Source organism: Selaginella moellendorffii, unplaced genomic scaffold (assembly GCF_000143415.4).
Source record: "Selaginella moellendorffii unplaced genomic scaffold, v1.0 SELMOscaffold_86, whole genome shotgun sequence".
In the NCBI taxonomy this organism is placed as follows: Eukaryota; Viridiplantae; Streptophyta; class Lycopodiopsida; order Selaginellales; family Selaginellaceae; genus Selaginella; species Selaginella moellendorffii.
This window is the reverse complement of record NW_003314347.1, coordinates 754,473-775,206: the sequence shown is the minus strand read 5'-3', so window position 1 is coordinate 775,206 and position 20,734 is coordinate 754,473. Positions and strand designations below refer to the sequence as shown.

At 47.0% G+C, this 20,734-nt stretch overlaps 6 protein-coding genes and 1 long non-coding RNA gene across 9 annotated transcripts; 3 read left to right on the top strand and 4 right to left on the bottom strand.

Annotated features, from left to right (window-relative positions):
• The first annotated feature begins 3 nt into the window (after positions 1–3).
• LOC9656794 (pentatricopeptide repeat-containing protein At4g02750) lies at positions 4–2,398 on the top strand. 3 transcript variants are annotated; one of them, XM_024661841.1, is made up of 3 exons: positions 4–2,009; positions 2,069–2,103; positions 2,161–2,398. In XM_024661841.1, the coding sequence occupies exon 1, from the start codon at positions 21–23 to the stop codon at positions 1,956–1,958; it is 1,938 nt and encodes a 645-aa protein (XP_024517609.1). In that variant the 5' UTR covers positions 4–20; the 3' UTR covers positions 1,959–2,009; positions 2,069–2,103; positions 2,161–2,398. The 3 variants fall into 3 exon arrangements, with proteins under 3 accessions (XP_024517609.1, XP_024517608.1, XP_024517607.1); XM_024661840.1 differs by having other exon boundaries at positions 4–2,103; positions 2,161–2,396; XM_024661839.1 differs by having other exon boundaries at positions 2,069–2,298.
• LOC9656793 (6-phosphogluconate dehydrogenase, decarboxylating 2, chloroplastic) lies at positions 2,185–4,109 on the bottom strand. Its single transcript, XM_002988016.2, has 2 exons — positions 3,968–4,109; positions 2,185–3,910 (listed from the first exon to the last, which is right to left on the bottom strand). The coding sequence occupies exons 1-2, from the start codon at positions 4,076–4,078 to the stop codon at positions 2,417–2,419; spliced, it is 1,605 nt and encodes a 534-aa protein (XP_002988062.2). The 5' UTR covers positions 4,079–4,109; the 3' UTR covers positions 2,185–2,416.
• A 598-nt stretch (positions 4,110–4,707) lies between these two features.
• Positions 4,708–5,945, bottom strand: LOC9656792 (thioredoxin-1). The gene is made up of 6 exons (XM_002988015.2): positions 5,480–5,945; positions 5,353–5,436; positions 5,229–5,282; positions 5,099–5,178; positions 4,989–5,033; positions 4,708–4,923 (listed from the first exon to the last, which is right to left on the bottom strand). The coding sequence occupies exons 1-6, from the start codon at positions 5,547–5,549 to the stop codon at positions 4,786–4,788; spliced, it is 471 nt and encodes a 156-aa protein (XP_002988061.1). The 5' UTR covers positions 5,550–5,945; the 3' UTR covers positions 4,708–4,785.
• LOC112341565 (pentatricopeptide repeat-containing protein At2g35030, mitochondrial-like) lies at positions 5,596–7,257 on the bottom strand. The gene is made up of 2 exons (XM_024661880.1): positions 6,035–7,257; positions 5,596–5,794 (listed from the first exon to the last, which is right to left on the bottom strand). Exons 1-2 carry the CDS (start codon positions 7,255–7,257, stop codon positions 5,596–5,598), a joined length of 1,422 nt encoding a protein of 473 aa, XP_024517648.1.
• Positions 7,258–7,290: 33 nt separating this feature from the next.
• LOC9657769 lies at positions 7,291–9,030 on the bottom strand. Its single transcript, XM_024661926.1, has one exon. The coding sequence runs from the start codon at positions 8,887–8,889 to the stop codon at positions 7,480–7,482; it is 1,410 nt and encodes a 469-aa protein (XP_024517694.1). The 5' UTR covers positions 8,890–9,030; the 3' UTR covers positions 7,291–7,479.
• Positions 9,031–9,188: 158 nt separating this feature from the next.
• On the top strand, positions 9,189–10,271 carry LOC9657768 (cytochrome B5). The gene is made up of 3 exons (XM_002988107.2): positions 9,189–9,608; positions 9,675–9,741; positions 9,814–10,271. Exons 1-3 carry the CDS (start codon positions 9,357–9,359, stop codon positions 10,089–10,091), a joined length of 597 nt encoding a protein of 198 aa, XP_002988153.2. The 5' UTR covers positions 9,189–9,356; the 3' UTR covers positions 10,092–10,271.
• A 7,598-nt stretch (positions 10,272–17,869) lies between these two features.
• Positions 17,870–18,378, top strand: LOC112341581. The gene is made up of 3 exons (XR_002990597.1): positions 17,870–17,981; positions 18,032–18,128; positions 18,178–18,378. It is a non-coding gene; the product is annotated as an uncharacterized LOC112341581 (long non-coding RNA).
• The last annotated feature ends 2,356 nt before the right edge of the window (positions 18,379–20,734 follow it).

The window sequence follows — 20,734 nt, the reverse complement described above, 5'->3', positions numbered from 1 at the left end:
AGTAGTGATTCTCATCTGGAATGCTATCTGCAAAGCCACTCAGGTACTGTCCACCGCCACACGACATTCATTTCTACGTCCAACTCGTGAGATCGTGCACCGAGTGCAAGGATCTTCAACAGGGCAGGCAGGCCCATCAACTGATTCTCAAGAGTTTGCACTACGACAGCGTCTTCCTCGCAAACCTCCTCATCAACATGTTCGGAAAATGCGGCAGCGTTGCCGAAGCTCGCAAGATCTACGACAAAGTCGAGGACCCAGGCGTTCACGGCAACACGATTATGCTCACGGCCTATACCCAGAACGGGTATCTCCGGGAGGCCAAGGAGATGTTCGACTCGATGCGAGACAAGGGGGTGGTGTCCTGGACGAGCATGGTCAGTGGCTTCGCTGAACACTCTCGACTCCGGGAAGCCAGCGATTTCTTCGACAAGATGCCGCAGTGGAACGTGGTGACCTGGAACGCTCTCTTGACTGGATATGCCCGTCACGGGCATCTCGACGAGGCGTGCTCGATGTTCCAAGTCATGCCGCAGCTCAACCTCACCTCCTGGACAACCGTCGTCTCCTCGCTGTGTCAACACGGCCGGCTCGACGAAGCAAGGATACTGTTCGAGAGGATCCCCCAATGGAACACACTCTCGTGGAACTACATGATCCAGGGGTATGCCAAGGGACGGAGGCTGGAAGACGCAAAGCAGCTCTTCGATCGAATGCCATACAGGGATGCGGCATCGTGGACAGCCATCATTGCGGAATACGCACAGAACGCGCATTTGGACTCGGCTGGCAGGATGTTTGCGAGGATGCCGAGCCAGAACGTAGTGACTTGGAACGTCATGCTGGTGGCTTATGCCCAGAACGGGCATCTCGAGAAAGCGAGCAGCTTGTTTTGGAGCATGCCGGAGCGGGATATCGTCTCCTGGACCGCAGCACTTCAAGGCTTTGGGGAACAGGGATACGTCGAGACCGCGACCAAGATGTTCCAAGCCATGCCGCTCAGGGACACCATAGCTTGGAGTGCTGTGATGCAAGCTCTTGGAGAAAACGGCCACCTCGAGGAAGCCAAGCTCTTGTTCGACTCCATGCCGGAGCCGGACTCGGTGGCCTGGACGTGCATGATTCGAGCCTACGGGATGAACGAAGACGTCCAGACGGCTAAACGACTCTTCGACACAATGCCGTGCCGGACAGCTTCTGCGTGGTCGGTGCTCCTCACTGCCTTTGCTGAGAACGGTCACTTTGATGGAGCGAAGTCACTCTTCCATAAGTTCCCGGCCAGGACGGTATGGATCTGGAACTCCATCCTGTTCCTCAACGCTCAGAAGGGTCGCGTCGACACGGCCAGGGACTACTTGCATTACGATCTGCCGGAGGTGGACGTGGTCTCGTGGAACATGATAATCCACGGATATGCACAGAGCGGGCAAGGGGACTGTGGAATGCTCGTCTTCCAGGCGATGGTGCTGGACGGGACGAGGCCGGACAACGTAACTTTCACGGGGGTGCTACTTACATGCAACCACGTCGGTTTGCTCTCTCAAGGCGAGGTGATGTTCGTGTCCATGGTCGAGGACCACGGCTTGGTCCCCGGGGTGGAGCATTTCAATCTCCTCATCGACAACCTCGGACGGTGTGGCCAGCTCCAGAGAGCCGAGGACGTTCTCCACACCATGCCTTACGAGGCCGACCCGCTGACTTGGACGACGTTCCTCAACCTTTGCAAGGTCCATGGCGACTTAAAGAGAGCCGAGCTTGCTGCCGAGAGAGTGGTGAAGCTCCAGCCCGAGAGCTCCGCGCCTTACGTGCTACTCTACAACATCTACGCTGTCCCGGACGAGAAGAGAAAGCATGGCTTGCTCTCGAGGCTGTCACGCAAGCAGCGGAGCAAGATCAGTGCCGGCTCTCGACTGCACGACTCCGGACCAGGAGAAAGGAGTCTTGGCGACATTTCTTGAGAGGTGATGCTCGTCATGGAGATTCAAGCTGACGAACAGTGGTCAACCAGTGTGAGTAGAAACTTTCTTTCATGGACTTCGTTTAAACTGTCCTTTGATATTTGTTTCAGCTGCGCCGATTCGTGATGATAAAGACCGAACACCCGTAAGCATTTACGCAAGAAATCACGGTGTTCTACTGATACGTGCTTGCGTGTTCTAGGTGGAAAAGCTTTTACACGACCGATTAAAAGCACGACATATAGCTTATTAGCAACTGAGAGAGTCTGACCAAAAACCACAAAAATGAGCAACAAGATCAAGCTGCTCCAAGAATCAAAATGGAGCGAGCCACTACCAAGACCAAAACTAGACGTACAAGCAATTCAACTTGCCTGCCTGCCTGGTAAGAGTTCCTCTTATTTTTCTTTTCTTAGCGAACCTGATCGCTCTTCTTCGTCTCCCGTGCTTGCTTGCTTTCAGATGAGCGCCCGGAGGTTGGTGCTGTGCTTGGCCAGCTTGTGCCACTCAGTGTGGAAGGAGCCGCTCATATCCACTCGCTCGTAAGTGTGCGCACCGAAGTAGTCGCGCTGGGCCTGGACGAGATTGGCCGGAAGTCTCCCTCGACGGTAAGTATCGAAGTAAGCCAAGCTCGCAGTCATGCCAGGAGTACTAATCCCCGCACTCACAGCCAGGCTCACCACTCTCCTCCACGCCGCCTGCCGCTCCACCATCTCCTTCGCAAACTCAGGATCGATCAACAAGCTCGCCAGGTTCGAGTTCCGATCGTACGCCTTCTTGATCCGGTCCAGGAACACGGCCCGGATGATACAGCCACCTTTCCAGATCCTGGCAAGCTCGCCCAAGTCGAGCTTCCACCCCTGCTCCAGGCTCTTGGCTCGCAGCAGATTCATCCCCTGCGCATAGCTGCAGATCTTGGACGCGTACAGCGCCTTCCTCACATCATCAACGAGCTGCTTCTTGTCCACCGCGACGTGGTTGAGCACATCGGGCAGCCCAGCCTCGGCAAAGATAGCAGCGGCAGCAACGCGCTCCTCCTTGAGCCCGCTCAAGAACCGCGAGTCGAGCGACGCAGCTATGGTGGGAGCCGCGATGGAGAGCTCGGCAGCCTGCTGGACAGTCCACTTCCCGGTGCCTTTCATCCCAGTCTTGTCCAAGATCTTGTCAACGAGATCGCCACCGGCCTTGTCATCCTTGACGGAGAAGATGTCCGCGGTGATCTCCACCAGGAAGCTCTCGAGCTCGCCACGGTTCCAGTCCGCGAAAACTTGGTGGAGCTCCTCGTTGGTGAGGCCGCCGACCGACTTGAGGACGTCGTAGGCCTCGGAGATGAGCTGCATGTCGCCATACTCGATCCCATTGTGGATCATCTTGACGAAGTTCCCAGCTCCGCCGGGGCCGACGTAGGTGACACACGGACCATCGTCTACCTGGGCCGCGATCTTCTTGACGACGTCCTCGACGTAGCGGTAGGCCTCGGGCGTTCCTCCAGGCATGAGAGACGGGCCATGGCGGGCGCCCTCCTCGCCACCGGAGACTCCCATCCCCAGGTAGAGGAGACCCTTCTCCTTGGCGGCGGCGATCCTCCTCTCGGTGTTCTCGTACCACTCGTTGCCGCCGTCGATGATGCAGTCGCCGGGCTCCATGAACTGGGCGAGCGTGGCAATGGTCTGATCCACCGGGGCGCCGGCCTTGACGAGGATGATCACGGATCGGGGGCGCTGGATGGAGAGCACGAAGTCCTGTGGGTTGCGGTAGCCGGCGAGGGGGAGATTTCCCTCCGCCTTGGCGCGCTCCACGGTCTCGTCCACCTTGCCGGCGGTGCGATTGTAGACGGAGATGGGGAAGCCCTTCTCGCCGATGTTGAGCGCCAGATTCTGGCCCATGACGGCCAGGCCGGCCAGGCCGATGCGCGACAGAGCTGTGGCGTCCATGCTCGCTTGCGCTTGCGCCTGGGAGGAGATCGATGAGGGAGAGGAGCTGTGGAGCTCTGGGAGAGCTTTGCTTACCAGACGGTCCTGTAGAACCCTAGGTGTTCCTCCTCGGTGGCTCCTCACACACACGAAAATGTAGACCTCAGGCGCTCTATAATCCACACGTTTATTTAGGACTAATTTCATGTAACAGAAAGTTGTATCATATTATTATACATCTGTTTAACATCTATAAATCAAATGTTTTTAAAGCTTTCCTTGGCTTGTGCTCTTCTTTGAAGGCCATGCCATCCCTTGGTGCTCCGAAGTATGTATCATTAATAAATAAAATGAAATAACAAAATTATATAGTGAAGTTTTATTAATCCTATAATAATTTATTCTTTAAGAATCTCTTTTAGTTTCTTTTAATAAATTATATAGTAGCAGCTTTTTTTTTGTTAATGTGTTATTATGCATATAAAAACATTAAATTTTAGATTAATAGATGTAGTGTTTATTATAATTTGAAGATAGTATTTAAAAGTTCTTTTATTGTGAATTAAAAGAAATTTTAAATATTCATAAAGAAATATTCAATCTGTTTTATAAAGAAAACAAATTACTTCTACAGCTTTATGATTCAATAAACATCTTAATCTTTAGCAAAATAATGAATTAACGTCTTCACAACATCTACTATATTTTTTTCTGTTATATTTAAAATATATGATAATAATCGTTTATTATATTAATTTTTTATTTTTGTTATTTCTATTTTACCATTTCATAATTAATAAATATATATATTTAAAAATTCTAATTAAACATCTTAGTAATACTAAAATTGAAAATAAAAATGAAAAGCTTGTATGAAACAACACAATCATTTGAATAGCTGCAAAGCTTCCTGGCTAGAACTCGTTGACGCGTATGTGGCGTCTTAGTTCCTTGTGATGGATGAAGCTCACCACCAAGTCCTCGAGCTTGGAAGGAGACGATCCGATAAGCTTTCCCACCACATCTCCTCCCTTGTAGAAATAAAAGGTTGGCTACACACAAGCCAGGCAAAGGAACGATTTGAAGCTCAAAAATGCGACAAGAGAGGAAACATTACCAGTCGTGATGTGTCTATTTGCCCCACAATCTCTTGGATTCCCTCCTGTCAAACAAAGAGATCGACGTTAAGATGTGCATGAAATCTTGTCTTCCATTTTGTTTTGATACCTCTTCCACCTCGAGCCTCAAAAATGTCACCTCTGAATTTCTCTTGGCTATTTTGTACACAGCGTCCTCGGATTCCTGGCCTAGACACACAAGCGGATCTCAATCTTGAGAGAAAGAAAGAGGCACTTACATGAATTGGAACGCTCCTCCGACGTGAAGAACACAACGCCAAAGGAGATCGGAGCTAGGCAGAGGAAAAATGGAGAAGAGAAAAATCACTTCATTGGCATTGGCAATGAATGAGGAGGACTTACTCGCTTTGATTTTGTGTAGCAAGTGCTTGTAGTCGTCCGCCGTGGTAACATCGATGATCCGGGGATGCCACCGCTCCTTGGACCCTGAATCCAAAAATGTAGCTTTCGAGAGAAACCTCTCGCTTACCTCGCGGAGGAACGCTGCCGGGAAGGCCAGTCGAAGTGAGGCGCTCCACGACCTTTCTCCGGAACGCCATAAACCCTAGATACGTCGTCGAGGGGCTCGGCTTGCCAATGGAGTACTTAATTCGTGAGAGCGTTTGCTACTATTACATACGCTGCGGGGTCCCTATGATCGAATTCTATAGCCTCCTTTGCGCCATGCTTTACAAATTCTTTCCACCTCGCCTTGCAAGCTCCCAAGAAACACCTCATTTCGAGCGCATCTGGCACAAATGGCATTGTTTCCATTAGATCTCTCGCTTCTCCGAGTCGTCCACTCCTGCCCAAGAGATCAAGCACGCAGCAGTAGTGCTGCTTGGTGGGAGCAATCCCATAATCAAATGCCATCGAGACAAAGCAATCTCTTGCCTCCCGTGTCTTGCCTGCGTGGGTTTTAGCAATTAAAAGAGACAGGAAGCTCACTCCATCCGGGAACTCCACCATCACCATTGCATTGTAAAGATCAATCGCGCTAGACGAATGACCACTCTGGGCATACGCTGCAATCATGGCCGTCCACGCGACCAGGTCCGCCTCAGGCATTCTGTCAAAGGTCTGTCTGGCACCGTCCACGTGTCCAGCGTAGACAAAGGCAGCGACCATGGCCGTCGATGCCGCCACATTCCGTTCCGGAATCTGTTCGTACAGCGTTTGCGCATCGCCCAGATGCCCATACCGGGCAAATGCCAGAACCATTGTTAGCGACGATGTTTGGTCGTGCTCCGGCATCCAATCCATCGCTCTCACGGCATTTTCCAAATCCCCGGCATGACTGTACGCAGATAACAAGGCTGTACACGAGGCCATGCTCCTTTCTTTCATGCTGTCGTACACGGATTTGGCCCGTGCTACGGCTCCGTATTCAGCATATGCCGTGATCATGGCTGTGGAGGATTCCAAATCCCACTCGGGCATTGACTCATACAAGGTGGCTGCCTGGTGCAAATCTCCACTGCGGATGTGGGCGTTTATGATTGCTGTCCATGAAATTATGTTCTTCTGGGGCATCATTTGGAAGATTCTATTTGCTTTGTGGAGCTTATCAGTTTGAGAAAGAGAAGCCAGCATCGTCGTTGAAGATACCAAGTCCCACTCGGGCATCTTATGAAAGAAGTTCCAGACTTGTTCCGGATGCCCAAGCGTGGCAATTGCCGAGTGCATCGCACTCCAGAGTTTCAAATCTCTTTCTGGCAGAGCATCGAACATCTCAAAGCACTTATCGAGACAGCCGTGGCTTTTGTAAGCTACAAGAAGCGCATTAACGGAGACCGCGCCCCATTCAGGCATTTCGTAAAGGATTTGAAGAACATCCTCTAGATGCCCGTAATGGGCATGCGCTAAAAGCATCGAGTTCCACGCTACAATATCCCATTCTGGCATTCTGTAAAACAAATCAGCCGCATCGATCAGCAAGCCCTTCTCGGAGAACAAAACCAACATCACCGTCCAAGAGATCTTGTCCCTCTCAACCATCACGTCAAACAGCCGCTTTGCCTCCCGCAGATGCCCGTTCCTAGCATATGCTGTCAGCATGAGATTCCAAGAGAAGGAATCTTTGTACGGCAGCCCGTCAAACACCCGCCTAGCATCGCTTGCGCTCCCGCACCGGCCGTACATCTCAACTAACTTGTTGGCGACGAAAACGTCACAGCCCGTCACTAGTGTAACCCGGGCATGGATTTTTTTTGCCTCGCACAGAGTCTTACAAGACCGCACAAGCTCCACACACTGCTTGCGGTCCATCAAAGTCAACACCAAAGTCAACGCCCATGGAAGTCAACGATGGTCAATTCCGTCATTAGAGAGAAAGAGAAGCTTTGCTACAGTGGTTCCCCATTCCAAACTCCAAAAGGAATGTGTGTTGATACACAACGAGAGTAAACCCAGGGGGAGAGGGGAGTAAACGAAGAAAAGATGGAGGAGAGAAGAGAGGTAGAAATCACAAGAACCTGTGCTTGAGAACTATTACAAAACTTGTCGCTGCTGCTGCTGCTGCTGCTGGTGTTGTAGCTCCTGTTGATGCTGGTGTTGTGCCTGCTGCTGATGATGGTGGTGGTGGTGAAGGTGGTGATGGTGCTGCTGCTGCTGCTGCTGGTGATGGTGGTGTTGGTGTTGTTGTTGATGTTGATGTTGATGCTGTGATGGTTGTAACTGCGGTTGCTGCAATGCTGGCAATGGTTGCAGCTGCGCCGATGGTTGCAACTGCTGCTCATGGTGGCGACGAAAGTTTCGCTTCTCCTGCTCGTCAAACACCCGCAGCATGATCCGCTCCAGGTGAAGCGGCTGGTTCTCTCCCAGCAGCTGCGGGTTGGCCTCCATCGCCACCTTGAAATCCAACGCCGAGATCTGCCCAGCAGCGGCAGCACCAGCACCAGCACCAGCACCACCAACAAGCTGTTTCGACTCCACCACTCCTGCCGGGCCTTGCAAGAGGTGGTGCGAAGATCCACCCCAAACCACACCATTCAGTGCCGCCGCTACCGACGACGTTGAGCTCTGGAATCCATGCTGCTGCTTGTCTCCTCCATCTTTCCTCCTCGACTGTACAAACTCCACGGAAGCTCCGATGATCCGCTTGAGGTAAACGTCGAGCGCCTGGTTGAGTACATGCCCGCACTCGTGGCTCACCCCCTGTAGTCCCTGCTCCACTATAGCGACTTCTTCCATGCGTCGCCGCATGCCATCTCCATCTGGCAGATCGCTTGCTTCCAGGCACTCGTCCTCTATACTATCCCCTACTAAAGAATGTGTAAGGTGGTGGTGGTGGTGGTGGTGGTGGTGATGGTGGTGTGGCGGCCGCTTCAACACCGCCGCTCGCTGGGCCGATCCCACACTTCCCACGCAAAACGGTGTCCCTAGCGGCGCTCGCACCGACCAGGCGTTCCATAATGTACACTCTTGCTGCTGCTCGTCCGCCGCCGCCGCCTCTTCCGCGGAGAGAGGAGAGGTGGTGGTGGTGGTGATCGCGGCGGCGGCGCCGTCCTCTCTCGGCGAAGCTTTGTCGAGGTGGTGGCCGGGAACGAGACGCGGACGCTTCAAGGTCTCCTTTGCCTTGCGGATCCCCGTCCTGTTCTTACGAGGCGACGTGAGGATCGCGGCGGCGGCGGCGGGCAGCGGCGGGAGCGGCGCCTGGGGGGAGCACACCGCGGCATTGTAGAGGATCGCTCGCACCAGCTGGTTGTGGAGAGCTACGTTCTCCTTGCCGATGGCGAGCACGACTTGGCGGTCGAGCTCGGTCTTGCTCAGCCGGTGGCTCAAAAATCTGGAAAAAATGCTAAAGTATTGGCTCTCCTTGTCCGGTCCCAGGATCTTGGAGAGCCGGGCTTTGAGCTCCTGTAAGTTGATACGCGCGGCGGCTGGCTGAGACGCTGGCATCTCATACAAATCCCATCACCTGTCCAATGCTACTGCGATGATCTTCTTCCTCTCCCCCAATTGTAATCTATGATCTGCCCAGAAACCTACGCTGTGCGTGCCCGAGCGCGACTAAACCCTAGAGACGATCCCACTAGGGTTGCGACGTAGCGATGGAGCTGCGAGAGATTTGGAGCTGGGAGAGGGCGGACAAACCTAGCCGGAGCTCCCGCATTGGCCGCCGCCCGGCTACTCTGCCCCGAAATCGCCAGCGCCGGGCGAGATTCCCGCTCCAGCGATCACCGGCGCGCATTGTCGCAAACCCCAATTCGTCGAGCAGCAGCGGTAGCGATGGCAGCGCGACGATCGATCCTCTCATCACACGGCCTTAGCAATTGCGCTGCCCTGGAGCATCGGCGATCGTCTCCATCGAGAGCGTGAAAATCACTCGCACTGCCCGCCAATGCCGGTATGGCGGGCTATGGCGAATGCCAAAACCCCAGCTACGCTCCCCCTCCCTCGCGGGAGATCGCCCGGGCGCTACGGCGTATCCCACCGGAGATATACAGCGATCGCCCGCTAAGCATATTCTCCCAGAATTAGGGTTCTTTGTTTTCTTTGGCGAAACTATGGGCGAGAGCTTCTCCGGCGCGGGGGAGTTGGAGACGGCGCTCTACACATTGGAGGATGTGTTGCAGCACTCCACCAGGGACGATTGCTGGATCGTTGTCGATGGCAAGGTGGAGAGATTTGTTCGCTTGGATTGACTTGCCCCTCCCTTCGCTCTTGAATTGATTGATCTTCAGGTCTACGATGTGACGAAGTTCCTGCTGGATCATCCCGGCGGAGATGAGGTGATTATCGCATCGACAGGTCCAGATCTTGTTCCTCTTTTTTTTTCTTCTTCTTCTTGGGATTTGATTCGATGTTCTTCGTCCTTTCTAGGCAAGGATGCCACGGATGATTTCGAGAACGTCGGCCACAGCAACAGCGCGCGAGCGATGATGAAGGAATACGTGATCGGGAGAGCGAACGCGTCCACATTTCCCAGCAAGCCATCGTACTCCTACTCGGGATCTTCGACTCAAGCGGCCCCATCGGTGCCGGATCGTAGCGATCTCCTCATCAAGGTGCTCCAATTCGTCGTCCCTTTCTTCATCCTGTGCTTCGCTCTAGCCCTTCGCTACCTCGCCAAGGAGGAAAGAGCCCCCAAAGTAGAATAGTGGTGATGGAACTCTCTCGGGTGGAGCTCCTACGCTCCACCCGTCGATTGAAAGCCCTCATCCTCCTCTAAAGCAGCGGTACTCCTCTTTCTTCTCCTGGATTTTCTTCCCCAGCTTGTGATGACTTTGTTCGCTTTACCACCTCTTTCTCGCTATGAGATTTACTGAGCTCTTGTAGCAGTGAAAGTTTTAGCAATCACGCGAGTGAAGATCGCCGCGATCTCCGAGGAATCTTGCGAGAGTTATGGCCAGGTGGATGATCACTGGATAGAGCTTGTGCATTGGCCTGTCGATGGCGATTCAAAACCGGCAGCTTGAAGCGAGTATGCTACTCGGCTGCTGGAGAACAAAGAAACGAACTTTAGATACAAGCAAGGAAGACTATGGCATTGCCGAAGCTCCAAGAGTTTCATTGTGCTGGGAGGCAAGCCATCTCCACCTTAGAGACGATGCTTAGCCATTTTCCTCCTGGCTCGTCTTCTGCTCCAACTTTCGAGAATCCCGAGCTCCGCTTTGATTACGAATTCAGCAAAACGAGCCTCTCTCGCTCAAGGCCATTGCTTCCATGGAAGTCGAGCCATGACTGGAATCCAGACTCCACAGTATCGAACTTCATGCGGCTTTTGATGCTTCTCCGGAAGATCCAGAAGACGGTGCACGTAAAAGTGTCTTCGCTGAACACTGGAACCATTGCTAGTGAGCTTGAAGATGCATGGCATGGGTTCCGGAAAGTCAGTCTCCATAGCACGAGCCCGGAGTCTCGGGTGCCAGACTTCCGAAACTCGGGCCAACTTACAGCATGAAGCTCCGGCTGCTATCACTGTCAAGACGCTCTTCAGCCTCGACTCCAGAGTCTCCAGAACACGTTTGTCCTGATCCGTGGTAGAACTTTTCGTGTCGTCGAGAAACTCTCGAACGCTGGGACCGCTTTGTTGAAAAGCTGCATTTTGACCATGCTCCTTCGAATATATCCCTTCCTCTCAAGGATAGTGTCGCCTCACCTGTAAGCCATCAACCCGTCTGCAAAGATCTTCAACATTGCAACTTTCCTCGCCATCAGGTACTGTTCCTTGTTCGGTAGCGTCTCCTCCCATCGCCGCATCCCGAGCAAAGAAATCGAATCGAAAGAGTGAAGTTGTCAGCAAAAATCCGGGTGATTATGGAAATTACTGTTCTACCACTTATAATAAAACTAGTACTTGCCCAGCCAATGCTGGGTAGTTGGCAAAGCCTCTCAAACTTACTAACATATCTTTGTGAGAATTTGCTCACATCTCACAATTTCCTTGTGAAATGATTCTTTTATTTTTAGCACCAGTCTATTGTTATCCATTGGGCCATAGGGAAAATTAAAAAACAAACAAAGTTTATTGTAGTTTGTTTTTATGTTTTAAAGTGTAGTAGGACAGGAGTTAGTTAATATAAAGCTTCTTTATATACAGTATTGATGGTGAATGTTGATGAATTGAATGGAATTAAGCGGCCTTGTATATGAGTTGTGTCAACTCGAATTGCAAGTTGTTGTGGTGATGTGCATCTTGAGAGTGCAACATAGAGCTGCCCATGGGTAAAGACTGGCTGAGGTAAGTAGATGCCTACACGATCAAATGTTTGACCTTGGCATTTTGAAATTGTTAAGCAGTATCCAAGACGAAGAGGAAATTGTTTTCGAGACATATGGAATGGAACATCTGAATCAGAGGGTGTTAAGTTAATGCGTGGGATAAAAGTTCTAGTACCTTTAAATTCACCTGTAATTATTTCACAGTCCAAAACTTTAGGTGAAGTTCTTTTGACCATTAGTCGAGTTCCATTGCATAATCCAATTGTTGGAGACATATTTCTCAAAAGAATAACTATACAACCTTCTTTTAGTATCAATTTGTGTGGTGGTAGTCCAGAGGGAGTGATAGAGTTTAGAAATTCAATCGGGAAATCTTCAGGGTGTTCAACATCAACAGAGTCAATGCTAGTATAAGTTTGAGGTGGACCTAGTAATTGAGAGATGATGTTGTTGTTAATTGGAAATGTATCATCATTGAGAGGTGTTAAAATGGCTCTATTTGCTGCAATTTGAACATTTGAAATATCTTCGATACATGGGAATACGAAATCAGTAATAGAGGTACTTCTAATTAGTTCTGAAGGAAGAAGGATAGAATCAAGTGGTAAAATAGAGTTTTGTGTGTAATTATTTCCATCACCGACTTTTAATAGCCATTCTGCCCAATCTGGGAACTTGGGGCCAAGCCGCATATTTGTTTGCAATTGAAACTTTCTAAATAAATTCCATAGACTATTCATTCTTACAGATGTGGAAACAATTTGTGCTCGATGACTGTGTGGGACAACTGGTAATGTTTGACGGAAGTCACCACTTGTAACAATAACAATGCCACCGAATGGAGAATTATTTTGTTTTAAGTCTCGTAGGCAGCGGTCGACAGCTGAAAAGGCAAGTGTATGAACCATACTAATTTCATCCCAAATAAGCACTTGTATTGCTTTCATAGATCTACCGGCATTGTTATTAGGTGTTAAACCAGAAACAGATGTATCATTAATTGGAACTGGTAACTTAAAAGTTGTATGGGATGTTTGTCCATTGTGTAGTAGTGTGCTTGCAATGCCTGTCCATGCCATACAAACCACTTTTTTATTGTAGAACTCAAAATATTTTACCATTGTATTTAATAAATATGTTTTGCCAGTACCACCAGGGCCATCAATAAAAATAAAACGATTGGTATCGGTCGGGCACTCGACAATATTAACAATTTCATTGAATATAGTTAATTGTTCAACATTCAAGTTTGCAATATAATGGTAAATTTCTGTATATGAATGGTTGCAATTTGGTATTGGTTGAATTGAGGTATTTAGGATTGGGATAGGTAAATTGTATGATTGATTTGTTTTACCATGTATTTTCATTCTTGAGTTAATGTCTATTAGAGCAAGTTTATATCTGCATATAATATTTGTTCTACTAAAATCTTCAGAGAGCTGATCCTTAAAAACATCCCAAAGATATGGTGGGTCTTGTGGATTGCAAAAAATACATATGAAAGTAAAGAGTTGACGCAATTGTGTAGGCATTTGAAAATTACATGCTTCTTGTAAACAATTATACCACTCGTTGTCATCATCAAGAAGACCCATAGCAACAGCAGTTTGTTGAAAGCTTCGGTAAGTTACATCATTAACTATTTTAATATTGTCGAAGGATGTTGCTCCTCTTTTATGAAGAAGAATAATACGTAAATGGTACAACTCGGTATTTAGAGGAGATACTGAGTATAGTCGAGGAATAACCTTTTTTTTTTTTCGACGTTGCCATACATTAACAGATTTATTGAAAACATAATGTAAAGGTATTTCAACATAGGTATATTGTCTTGCATTCAGATCATGAATATTGAGTTCGAACCATTTTGTTAGCATTGTTCCATTACGTGTTGCTCTTTGCAAAGCATTGTGCTCCGAGCCTTCTGTAAAATACACATTTTGGAAGTCAGGAAGATGTACGGGCAGACGTATTATAGGGTGTGAGCGTCCATGCATTTTAAATTTAAATATCCTCCAAATAGCTTCCGGTGCTGAAATGTATCGAGTATTTATAAAATTCGTGATTTCATCCCAGTTTAATACGTTTGCAGATTGAGTAGCTGTTTGGACTTGAATGGTTGCACAATCATATCCTTTATAAACATATTGAAAAAGATACTTAATACTTTTAATTGATGCACATATTTCTATATTTATATGGGCCTTGTATTTTTTACATAAATATTTATTATATGGGACAATCCATCTGTTATCAATTGGAACATCATTTTTAAGGAAGGTGCGACCATTGTTTGGCCTAAAATATTCTGGGTATCCATCCACACAGTATGTAGTCCCGTCATTGAAGTTTTTGGGATAGTTTTTGGAGCATTTTTTGTTTTCCATACATGGACTTTGAGAATTTAGTAATCCACATGGACCATGTATCATATGTGATGTGATTATTTCAAATAGTTCGGGCTCTGATAAAGGGTCAGGTAATTGAGCAGATACATATTGGTCAATAGTATCACGGTCTTTAATTTTACTTTCATTATCTAATATGCCTAGGAAATGACAATGAGGCAAACCTCTTTTTTGGAACTCAATGACATATATAAATGCAATACATCTTCCAAAGATATTATTTTGTGTAATATCATAGAGAAAATATTTTAGCTTCATGTTAAAAACCCTAGCAACTAAATCAGGTCGATCTTCAGGTCCTTCATTAGGGTGTAGATTTTGTAATATCTCAGGCCTTTTAGGGTTGCAAGTGAAAGTTATGAAAATATCAGGTTTTGAGTGTTTTGTTACAATTGCCATAGCATCTTGGTAATTTTGTTGCATAGCTCTGGGGCTTCCTGTAAAAGTAGAAGGTAAAATAACAATTTTTCCTGGTCGAGCATTTGCATCAGCAGCTTTTCCAGCAACATAATCCATCAAACCTGTATAAAAATCAACTCTCATATTTTTTTGATTAGATCTATAGTATTGTAAATTGTTGCTTTCAATTTTAACATAGGCATCTACAATATATTGTTGGGTGAGTTTTCCAGCATGTAAAATTTGGTCATATGTAATTGTAGAGGTTGATAATGTTGAATCTCTTTTGGACAAACGATAAGCATAATATTGAAGGAGTGTTACATGCTTGTTAGAAGAAAGCTTGTCATGCCAAGCTCTATCTCCATATGGAAAAAGTAATGGATAAACCATAGGATCACAATTAGCATTTAAAATAGATATATGTTGTGGTTCTGATGATTTTGGATGAATACATATTTCACGGTCAAAAGGTGGCACACCATCTTCACTTTGGAAAACTATTGCAACATCATTAGTTTGTGGAGTATTATATCGACGATGGTCTGTGCCTTCATTTTTAATAAGCATATAAACTCCACGTAAATTGCTACCAGAAATAATAGTTCTTGAAATATTTTCCTGTTCCAATTCATACATCATTCTAAAAGCTTGTGCATATGGATTAATATATCGAAGTATCGTATCTAGTTGAAGTAGTAAATTATAATCACAGTTAATGTTAAAAGGGTTTTGTTTTCTGATATCAGTAGCCTCATTGGAGTCTAGCATGTACAATTGACTGTAGCTTGGATTTTGATGTACTGAAGGATGTTGTGGCATAATTTTGTGATAGATTTGTCCATGAATTCTATAGCAGTATGGACCATGACCCGTAAAAGTATCAATGCTAGCTCCCATAGACGCAAAAGCAAGTGCACTATTATATTGTCTTATATTACTCTTGAAATTAGAGTGTTTGTGTGAGTTATATACAGAATACAGAAAAGGTGGTAATGGAAGTATTGGAGGCAGGTAGACTTGTCCACTCTGGCAACAAATAGACTTGTTCTCATCGGCAAAGTGTGAGGCATGACAATATTTACAAATATATGATAAGGGGCCTATATTCAATGTCAAAATAGATGTATCATTATATAGGTAATTGCTAGCAAGTCTGTTGCGAATCTGAGGTGAAGGGGGCAAATAGGAATTGGAAATTGATTGCTGTTCAGTGTGATTATTAAGATTTGTTTGATGTTGATACTCTGTATCCTCTTGAATATTAGTGTTGTAAAAGCTATATGTATGCTGGTGCTGGTTAGTGGCTTCAACATTATCATTGTACGTGGGATGTGTATGTCTGTGTCGAATAGCATTCAGTACATGTCGAAGGCGTGACATTATTTTCAACAGTTTCTTTTGGAAATGGAGATCAGATATTAGGGCAGATAGAAAGGAAAAGATATTTACTGAGGGTTATGGACAGCATAAAAACTAACCTTTTCGATGCAATCGGGTGATGCCAAAAAAGAGCAGATTGACGTGTGTTACCTTATACAGTGTCTTCTCGCAAGACTTACATTTTTTCTAGCTCAATTCTATGCACCACAAATACCTTGCTTTGATGGAACTCCTCACAAATAACAACTTACGATGGGGTTCTCAGGAGCAAAGACACCAGCATTGATAGAGCGCCTCCGATTTGGATCGTGAATCAGCAGCAGCAGCAGGGGCTCTCTCGCCGTCTCAAAAACCCTAGAAAAACATACAAAACAAAACCAAGCTGGATCACGACACGATTAAGCTCGAATCCCAGCCAACAGCAACGATTTGGGAGTGGATTTGCTTACCCACGGGAGGAAATCGCGATCCACAGCACGCTCCAAGGGCCGCGACCTACTTGATCCTGCCCGATCCACAGCACGCTCCAAGGGCCGCGACGGACTTGATGCTGCCCGGAGTGACGCGTGGAGCAGCAATCTCCGGTCAACACTTTGCATGTGCCACGTGTTGCTGGGCCTTTTTCTCCCGCCACACACGGCTTGGCCGCCTCCCATTGGCCGGGAGCAAACATCAGCGCGATTATTCACTAACACGTGGTTAAAGAAATAACCTTTACAGTTACCCCCCATAGGTTATCATGAGATTTAGCAAAAAAAGTGTGACGGATTGGATCTGGCGCTTTTGGGTGAGCGGGATTTCTAGGGCATTGCGAGGTGTCGTTGCCCTAGCTACAGCGATGTCAGGCTTGTTGCCATAGCTCAAGAATCTGGAGTTTGAGGCCGCCGCTCGAATCGCTGTGCACATCAAGGAGAGTGGACGCGCTGCTGCTGGAAAAGACCGATGGCTTCTAGCGTGGTAAGAAAAAGTTCCATGTAACTGATTCGGGTCAGGCTTGATACTAAACTGCACCTTCAGCGCAGCAAGAGGTATCTCTTGTTTTGTTTTCTCTTCTTTATAACCGCAGCCCTCGTTCTAGCTCGCAGGAATGAAAGTGGTGGTTGTTTTTGATGCAAAGGAATCGGGTCTGCCATCACACAGAGAATCCAGAGCAAGGTAGACTCCACTCGACTTCTTCCTATTCCTTTTGGTTTCTTTTTTTGTCCTCTGGGATTTGATTACGCTTTGTTTCTGCAGTGTTGACATCGTGTTTGCGGCCGACGCTTGCGCCGATTCATGGATCAAGCGTGAGGTACTTTAGATGATTCCTGCATCATGGCTACATAAATTTCCGCTTTGACTGATATCTTTCGGCAGGTCTACTTGTTGAGAGACGACGGCTGCCCCAAGATCAGAGTCATAACGTCCGATTCCCTTCATCAGCAGGTTGCAAACGGCGCGGTAAATTCGTGAAAGTCAGAGAACAAAACAATGGCTTATTTTCTGCAAAGATTCTTACTGGTTTTATTCTCGGGTCTTTGACGGGGTGCGTATGTATGGAGCTGCAAAGGTTTGATTGGAGAGCTTTTTAAGTTCCTGAGCATTTCAGTTTGCTTGTTTAGATCAAGGACGTGAGGAAAGAATTGGAGCAGCTGTTACATTCCGACAGGTGATGTTACATTACAGCTGAGCCTTCACTGCCAATCATGGCATCCATAGCAAGTGTAGCTCTTGGTCCGCCCATGTCATCTTCTTCAAGACCAAGTGCCAGGTACTGCGAGAAAATAGGTAAATCGCTTGGGACAACTGGGAGTCCCAAGCGAGGAGATCACAGGTCTTGTGTATTTACAGCAACGAATTTAATCGATTGTTTTTCTCATCTCCAGGGATATAGAGATTGTTTTGGAGAGGATTGTCTATCCAGTCAGCCCCTGTTCAAGGTTATGATTTTTATGACCAGGCTTTTCAGTTCGCCCAAACTTTTGATTTATGTCCAGGCTATGGTTGACATTTGTGAGATTGGAAATACGGTACCGGGAGAATTCAAGAGCCCTGAGGAAGAAATTCGAGACTCTAGGCTGAATTACACAGAGGACGAAGAGCTCGAGCAGCTAATACATGGAAATGTCTGCATGGTCGATTATCCTGGTGAAGGTACTTCGAAATTTGCTCAGTGGTTAGTTTTTTCATAAGTTGTGATACAGGTAGCAAAGACTGTAGAATCGGCAGAAGGGTCGTTCTTTCCGGTGATTTTAATCCATTGCATGAAGGTCATCTTACATTGATGAGCACGGCATGCACGTAAGTTTCCTGAAAAAAAATGTTTTTGTTGGTCTAACGCAAGTTACAGCCTTGTGCAAGGCAGCAATCCAGGAAGCTCTGGATGTGGCGGACGATGCCTTTCAAGCCCAGCTTCGTGACATGATGACGTTGCTGGCCTGCCGCAAGCAGTGGGGCAGTGCAGCGATTGGGAAGCTCGCATTCCAGAGAGTCTTGCAAGAGACTTTGAGGTTGTAATAAAAACAACTATGCAGCAAGCTTATAGACAATACATTTTCTGTACATAGACAATACAAACAGAAAATGAAAGCACACGGGAACAGGAAATGAAAGCACACTGGAACAGGAAATAAAAGTGCACAGTACTCTAATCAGCCTTGAATGCAATAACTTTTGGTGAGCTTTGATCGGCACCAGTCGAAAATAAGAAGTGGCCTGTTGGTGGCTTCTTTGTCTCCAAAAGTTTGATTGCCTCAGGCATTCGAGTAGAGGTGAACATTCTTAGAAACTGGCCAGGAGTGAGACCATATGCTTGGTCTATATAAGTGTCCTCCATGCAAACATCTTGGGGGTGGCCAGTATCTGGATAGAATTTGCCATGGACCCGCAAAGTTTGAAAAAACGTTCGTTCGTTCTTGCAATGGTGGCACCAACCAATATCTCGCGTTTGTTTCTCGACCCTAAACTTTTTGCAAACATGGCAGCCGCAACAAACAGAGATTGCTCGAGGGTTTTCAGGGATGAAATGGCCATGCACCTATTGACAAAACATGTGTTCTGAACGGCTGGTATACATCAAGAGAGACGTACCCCAAAGAAGTTCTTTCCATATATGAATGAGACAGAGTGCAACTGCTTTTGTATATGATCCCAAGGTGTATCGTCAGGAATTTTCAAGACAATAGTCGAGGGTGCAATCCTGAACACATTTTTATCTTTAGTTCCTCGGAGATTGTAGAAAATACGACTTGGCATGTCCCCAGCAAACCATGATGATTTGAGCTCATGATAGACATGGTCCATATCACCCAGCACATGCACCTATATTTGAAGTTCACCAAAAAATCTAGTCAAAATATTACAAATACCTTATAGGTGTTTTCAGCTTCAGGATCATCAGCAATGAATATGATGTTTGTAGTGTTAGGCGTTTGATCTACACCAGTGATTGCCGCAGCAACCGTTGAAGAAGTATAAGCAGAAGCATCCACTGCAAACTGACTCAGTGGAACAATGTCTGATGGTCTGACAAAATCAAGCACTGGAGGAGCCTTCTCTGGCCATGCTCGAACATGTGTGGCCATAGAAATATCTACTGAGAGACGATGGAGCCCCAAATGATACTTCGGATTTTTAGCTCTGACTTTGTAGTGTTGAATACACAGCCAGTTAGATGGCTTGAAAAGGTGGCTGTATTTGTCAGCAGCGTTGGCTGCCATTGAAGCTGTCGCAAGGTGCATGCCGTAGCTGTCAGTGAAATCGATATTAAGGAACCTTGATGTTGATGCCATGCTTGTTGAGTGGATCTCATGTTGGAAATCATAACTGCCGTACCGAGATAATACATATATAAGAAGCGGCTCACCACCTGAATGGAGCTGTAGATCCGCAATATGAACACATGCATATTGTGTTTCCTCAGAAGAAGCAATCATATTCCATATGCCAGGGTCTTGAATGCTATATAATTTGCGCTTAGCTAAAAAAGCCCGTTACAAACCCATAACTAAAAAAAAAATTCTAAAATTGAGTAGTACCTCCTATAATCCCACGGGGCACTTGGCTAGAAGTTTGTGTCTGAGCACCTGGATCTGGCCACAGAGAAGGTTTATGGAGCAAAAAAGCCAAGTGCCAGTACCTGCTAAAATAGCAAAGGGACTTTGGAAATGTAACGGCTGTACCGGCTGTTTAAAGTCTTCTTGTACACCTATTTGTTAAGCTGTAAAGCACTGTATTGGAATAGACTAAGTACCTGAAGCACTAAGCTGTGTAAGGTGCTCAGATCCTGGAAAGAAAAGTGATTCAATTCTGGTTTATCAAGATAAACACAAACCTGGTTCACTGCTCTCTCCACCCATCTCTACATCACCTAGAACTTGTTGCTGCTGTGAAGAAACATCATCTGGCGATGGCTGGTAATTGTAATCTACATGATCTTGAGACCCCACATCAGAATCGCTAGCTGCCGCTGCCATCGGAGAGGGCAATCCTGAATGAAACAATTGATTAACTTTGGGTTAATCACAACCGTTGGCCCAAAGGCCTGCTTAATTATTGCCACGTCATTAGGCACATGCAAAACTCACAATAACTATTTCGCTCGATGAAGGCGTCCAAAATGTATTCTAGCTTCTTATCTTCAGTGGGAGCATCAGCAGATGATGACGATGAGAGGCAGATGATCGTCATGGATGGCTGGCTGGAGTTTGAGGCCGCGGCTCGAATCGCTGTGCACATCAAGGAGAGTGGACGCGCTGCTGCTGGAAAAGACCGATGGAAGAGTCCGAGTACTGGCCTCAACGTGACCAATCCTTGCAGCCAACTTCTCAATCTTCCAATTCTCGTTTCTTCGACGTCTCTGACAAATGCTTCTGCCACTTCAGGCCTTCATCGTGCTGAGAAGCTCG